At 33.9% G+C, this 6,482-nt stretch overlaps 1 protein-coding gene across 1 annotated transcript; it reads left to right on the top strand.

Annotated features, from left to right (window-relative positions):
* The first annotated feature begins 269 nt into the window (after positions 1-269).
* Positions 270-1,502, top strand: LOC111412277 (secoisolariciresinol dehydrogenase-like). The gene is made up of 2 exons (XM_023043135.1): positions 270-392; positions 607-1,502. The coding sequence occupies exons 1-2, from the start codon at positions 370-372 to the stop codon at positions 1,373-1,375; spliced, it is 792 nt and encodes a 263-aa protein (XP_022898903.1). The 5' UTR covers positions 270-369; the 3' UTR covers positions 1,376-1,502.
* Positions 1,503-6,482: the final 4,980 nt, after the last annotated feature.

The raw sequence follows: 6,482 nt of genomic DNA, 5'->3' as shown, positions 1-6,482 counted from the left end.
TAATGATGAGCACCTCTCAACTCGCACTCTCTCAGGACCGCTCGTTAATACCAATTGCTTATTGTACTCTTATATAATAGCTGTATTGCATTAGATTGTTGTGATTTTGACTAGTAGGTTGGCGATGATAGGGACTTTGCAAAAAACTAACTACAAGACAAAACCTAGTGATAAGAAAGTTACAAAAAACGACGTGGAAACAGATCACTTTTTGCTGGAAAATTGACTTCGATATATGACTGTTTTCTGTCTATATCTTCATAGTTAGCAGTCCTCGCACTATAAATACCTTTAAAAATGCAGAGAATTACCAACTCACATTCACAGCAAAGAAGAACACCGTATACTTGAACTGTGGGAAGTTCATCAATGGCTTCAACTTTTGTTAGAAGGTATAACTCTTTAATTGTTCGTATATACTGCTTTCTGATGAAAAATTATAACTATTATTTACATCTTGAGGCATTTACTTTCAACAAATTGAACTTTTTTCTAGATGTACATGGGCATGCTATTTTGATAGTTGTGTTGGCAATTCACACAAGTTTTCAATAGATTATTATAAATATGTTATGAATATTGTACTGACAAAATATACGAACCTAGGCTCCAAGGCAAGGTAGCACTAATCACCGGTGCTGCTAATGGAATAGGCGAGTCAACCGCCAAACTGTTTGCCCAACATGGTGCTAAAGTTATGATTGCAGACATCAACGATGATTTGGGAGAGAAGGTATGCAAGGATTTGGGACAATCATCGGCCTCTTTTGTCCACTGTGACATAACTAATGAATCCGATGTAGAAACCGCAGTTAACACAACTGTTGCCAAATTTGGGAAACTAGATATAATGCACAATAATGCCGGTATTGGGGGAAAATCAAATCCAAGCATTCTTGAAATCGAAAAATCAGAGTTCGAAAAGATTATTAATGTAAACCTCATAGGTGCATTCCTGGGTGCTAAACACGCTGCTCGAGTGATGATCCCAAATCGCAGTGGGAACATAATCACAACAGCTAGTACTTGTTCGAAAATAGGCGGTGGTTCTTCACACAATTATGTAAGTTCAAAACATGGGGTGGTAGGACTCACAAAGAATATGGCTGTGGAGCTTGGAAAATATGGCATTCGAGTAAACTGCGTGTCACCGCACGTAGTTCCTACACGGCAATCAAAGGATTTCTACAAAATGGATGATGAAGGATTTGGTAGTGTATATTCCATTCTCAAAGGTGTTTTTCTTAAGCCAGAAGATGTGGCTGAAGCTGTTATGTTCTTGGCAAGCGATGAGTCAAAGTTTGTGAATGGACACAACCTTTTTGTGGATGGTGGCATCACAGTTGCGAATTCCAAGTTTTGCATGTTTGAGTAATCTCCAGAAAATATTTCCTAGATATGTATTTCTGTTATGTTACAATGTTTTGATCAACCTATTTCTACTGTTTATCTTAACTTTATATAAATATTGATTTTATTACAATGCGATTGCAGAAAGTCAACTTTGTTTTCTGATATTTTAGATAATGTCCTTTACTAAATGGTAGTTGTTTTATCATTGTTACGAGGCAAAGGCTCTTTTTGGAACATGGTCAACAGCTATGTCGGCTGAAGTGAAGTGGTCAAGATTTGATTTTGCAAAACCTTTTTGGTGGAGTAATGCTAATCACCAAGCGCAATTTTAAATGACAACTGCATAACATTAAATGATAAATTTACTTAAATACAATATCATTTAATTCATTCAATTAAACATATCGAATATGATACTAACACTAATACTAAATAATATTATTCTTTTTTAAAGGCACTGCAATTAAACACTTGGGCATATACAAGTACGGAGACTAAGGCAATTTCCAATAGCATCAGTTGAAAGAGAAAAATTTGAGAATATTTGAACAACAAAGAAGAGCCCAAGATGTCACTCTGTCTGGGTGATGAAACTGTCGCTAATCACGGAAGTCACTCAAGATGACTCAACACACTTGATTAATTAAAAGAGAGAGAACTCCAAACAAGGATACTGGAAAAGTAATTTTTTCCTTCCTCAAATCTGGACCATTTCAGCTGATTTACCCCTCAAATAAAGATAGAGACGTGACTCACGATTTACATATTGAAGAATAAACATTTTTCAGAATATTATATCATTTTAGATATTTAGAGCATACTTCCAAGACAAATTCAAAACGTAATATTCTTGGAACTTACACAAAACTCATTGATTTATTTCACACCTAATCATGAACGTGTATCATTCTTCTCTAGTTGAGAAGAAATCTTAATGCCCAAAGACAACTCTTTTCAGAATGCTTCGGAAATCTTCTTGAGCTCTTGAACCAACATCCATGCATCTTCGGGATGTGATTCTTCGTTGAAATGAACCAAATACTATATCTATAGGTTTCACACCTTGCCATAATTAGGGACGAATTCAGAAGTTTGAGTCAGCACGGGCAGTTGTTGACCATTTACGTCGGTCGTAATAAAATATTAATAGTTAATTTATACCTCTTTTTTGCAAAAAAATGCATTTTGAAATAATGATTTGATGGAAAAAGCTGGCTAAAAATAAAGAAATATTTTGAATTTGCGTATAATATTATTTTATTGAAAAATATGTAAATAAAAAGAAGAGAAAAAAATGGGAATTGAACAAGGCCTAAAGTTTAAATAAAACAATTACTTTGCTTAAATTGAACATATATAGTTCTATTATAAAAATAACTCATCGAATGACATTGGTGCCAAGTTTTGTATAAATTCAAGTAAGAGCGCAAATTCAAATCTTTGCAATTGTTTTTGCATTAAAACTTAACAAATATTATTTTGTTAAATTTAGTGACACAACTCAAGAAATGCCGTAATGATTAAGTTTAGAACAACCCTTCCAAATGGTCACATGTTCAAATCCCTTTTATCCCCCTCCTTATTGAGTTTTGATAAAAATTATAGAATAAAAATAAAACAAAACAAATTCATTGGCAAGTGATTCAAACCCAAGACTTTAAATATGCACATGCAAGCTCTAACCAACTGAGTTGCTAGAGAAGTTTTAAAATGAAATGAGTTACAAGTAATATAATATAAAAATTTAATCTATTGTTAACAAAAAAAAATTCTTCGACGGTTCCAACCAATACAGCTAAGGCGGCCACCCTAGCTAGCCATCGCTTAGATCTGCCATTGGCCGTAATGCTCCTCAAATCTAGAATATCAATGCTTTCAATAGTAGAAGTTNGAAGTTGTAGATATTGCTGTGAAATCACTATTCTGTCAACCCACGACAAAAAAAAATGACGATCAACAATCTATTTGGTAGCTTCAAGCTGAAGGCACATTGCAATCATATTGTCTACCTAGAAGAGGCGGACATCCATAGGAAGAGCATAAATTGAAGCTCATCTTTATACTTTCCAATACAGAACCTGGTTCAAAATGTTCAGTTCATTGTCCCCTCTTTCTCAAACCAAAAACCTTACGATTAGGATAAGCACACAAGTTTTAACTTTTCCCCATCATGTGTTTCAACATTATATTTTCAATCAGCAAGCAACATTTCTTTCCTGTTGACAAATATAAAGTCCTGAAAATATTGTTCCGCTTCCATCAGGCTTGTAACTTTTCTCATCAATTGCTCCATCAGATTCCTCTTCAAAGATTTGCAAATTTTCTTCTTGTCTTGCTCTTCCGTAAAATGATTAACTTCAACCTTCTTTTAGAGGCATTTATGATACCTGTTACCGATTTCACTACACCAGAATTCTCAGTGCTCGTAGCAACAATATTTCCTTTGTCTTTACTTTCCCTTCCAACACATGGTTTTGAATGCTTGAATGTTGTATTCCTCCTTTCTTATGACGTCATCTTCCCATTCATAGTAGTCAAGGATATATTTTCAACCGTTGCACTACATGTACATAATGGTTTACATATACATAATGTGATAAAATATGGTTTGATCAAAATTTTTTCAACCAAATAAAAAAAAATATAAAATTACCCCCTCAATTTTATGACCTCACATTTATGTAAACTATTATATACAAGTAATATTATTCTTTTTAAGACATCCATGTAGGATTGAGATAGGGATGTCAAAAGGTATCGGCTCGTCGAAATAGGGTTCATGAGCGGCTTGGGCTCGTAAAATCAAGAGCTCGAGCGCGAGCCGAGCCGACCTCGTCGGGAGGTGCTCGCCTCAAAGGCGAGCCGCTCGTGGCTTGTGACTTTAGTGACCAAAACAAGAGACCGTTTTGGTCACTTTTTTAGTGACCGTTTGGTCACTAATATTTTTTAAAATTTTTTTTTGCTTCTATTATAAATACCCCTTAACCCTCCCCCCCTTTTTTCATATCAGTTATCTCCTCAATCACTACTTCTCATTTCTTAACTCTCTTTTATTATATCAATTATCAAGTTTTTACTCTTTTGTGCTGCAAAATATACAATATCGATTCATTTTTTACAGTTTATTCAGTTACAATTTCAAGTCATCCAATTCTCAATTCTCACTACATTTATATTTTCCTAGTTATTATATTTGAATTTTATCATAAACAATCAAATAAATGGATCAACGCTCATTTGTCGAGAGCTTATTCGATACGGGATGTGGTCCACATGGCAAATCGCCTAGAACGCCGCAAAGTCAATTTCCAAATGAATTTGTCGGTCTAAATAACGTACCCATACCTGAAGATGTTCATATTTACGGTCATGAAAACCACAATCCAATTGATTTGAGTGATATTAATGTTCCCGTAGCGGAACATAAGGACGCAGATGTCAAATAAAACATTCTAGATGCAAGGAAAAAGCGAAAGGGCAAAAAACAAGCAAAATATTGGGATCACTTTAAGTTAATTTCAACGAAAAAAGTCGTCGATGGCCTTGCAGAATCTAAGGCAGTATATAAATACTACCAAAAAAGATTGGCATGGCAAAAAGGAATTAGTACCACCCATCTCAACTGCCACTACAAAGCATGTGCGGCCAGACATAGACTTCTTCAAACTGGTCAAACACAATTGCAATTTAGCAGTCCAGGCACCGGTTCTACGACTTCACCCCTATCCACATGGGTGTATTCGGAGGACAATACTCGGACTGAAATTGTGAAATTTGTTGCCGCCACTGAGTTGCTTCTGACTATTGCAAACAACCAACACTTCGTCTCATTCATGAAAGAATATTTGCAACCAAAGTACGTTGGGGTAAGTCGAAATACTTTTCGTGCCAATACAATAAAATATTTCAATAATTCAAAACAACGATTCATTATGGATTTATAACAATATGGGAGTGCTATATCTTTAATTTCTAATATATGGAAGGGGTTAATAAAAGAGCATATATAGCTGCAACCGCACACTATAGACACATTTTGGTGCATACATAAAAAAAATATTGTTTTTAGAATTATTGAGTTTCCTCACAATACTAGTAATATATATAATGCTATTATCAATATTGTTAGAGAATATAATTGCGAGACTAAAATTCGATCTTTTGATTTTGATAATGCTAGTGTTAATAAGGTAGTCGTCGATAAATTGTGTAGGACACTACAATCTGATTTTGGTGGGTATTTGTTTCATATTCGTTGTGTATGTCATATTTTAAATTTAATTGTGCAAGATAACTTAAAACATATAAAGGATGAACTTTAAAGGTTATGAAAGCATTAGTATATATTACGATATCTCCTAGTAGAAAACAAGCATTTGAAGGTTTTTGTGCCGAACTAGGGATGACGATTGCTAAAATATTTGTTAGCGATGTAGGTCATAGATGGAGCTATACTTACTTGCTATTAAAGTCATGTAAATGTTTCAAACATTTAATAACTGATTTTTATAATAATAGACACGTTAGAAGTGATGATGATGGTACGTTGAATGAATTAGATTGGATTTTAGCTTTGAAAGTTAAACGATTTTTTACGTTTTTTTATGAGACCACAAAAATTTTATCCGGCATTTATTATCCACAAGCTGTATGGTGTTTGAACGCCTTTATATAATTGCAAGAACATTCCATAAATATAAGAATTGTCATGCTTTTAGTGAAATTATAATTGTTATAAAATTAAAGTTTAGAAAATATTGGGAAGAATTGCTTATATTATTTTCTTTAGCATGCGCAATGGACATCCGATATAATATTTGGGGAACTACATACGTAATTAATCAAATCAATAAAGCCTTAATACTTAATATACCTATCACCTATAAAAATTTAGAGCAAACATTATGTGAAATATGAGATTTATATGCGGAAAGAATGTGTGCAAATGTTAGTTGGGTATCCTCTGCATCTACTATTTCGGCTAAAATTGAAGAAGATGATGCCGAAATAATGAATTTATTTCAAGGCATTAATACATTTAGATATGATGCAACTGCAATGTGTTCATCTAATGTCATCTCGTCTACATTTGCATCTCATCAAACATTGGTCGCAACTTAAAATGTGAT

This window comes from Olea europaea, chromosome 16, assembly GCF_002742605.1.
Source record: "Olea europaea var. sylvestris chromosome 16, O_europaea_v1, whole genome shotgun sequence".
Classification (NCBI taxonomy): Eukaryota; Viridiplantae; Streptophyta; class Magnoliopsida; order Lamiales; family Oleaceae; genus Olea; species Olea europaea.
This window is presented reverse-complemented; position numbering and strand designations above follow the sequence as displayed.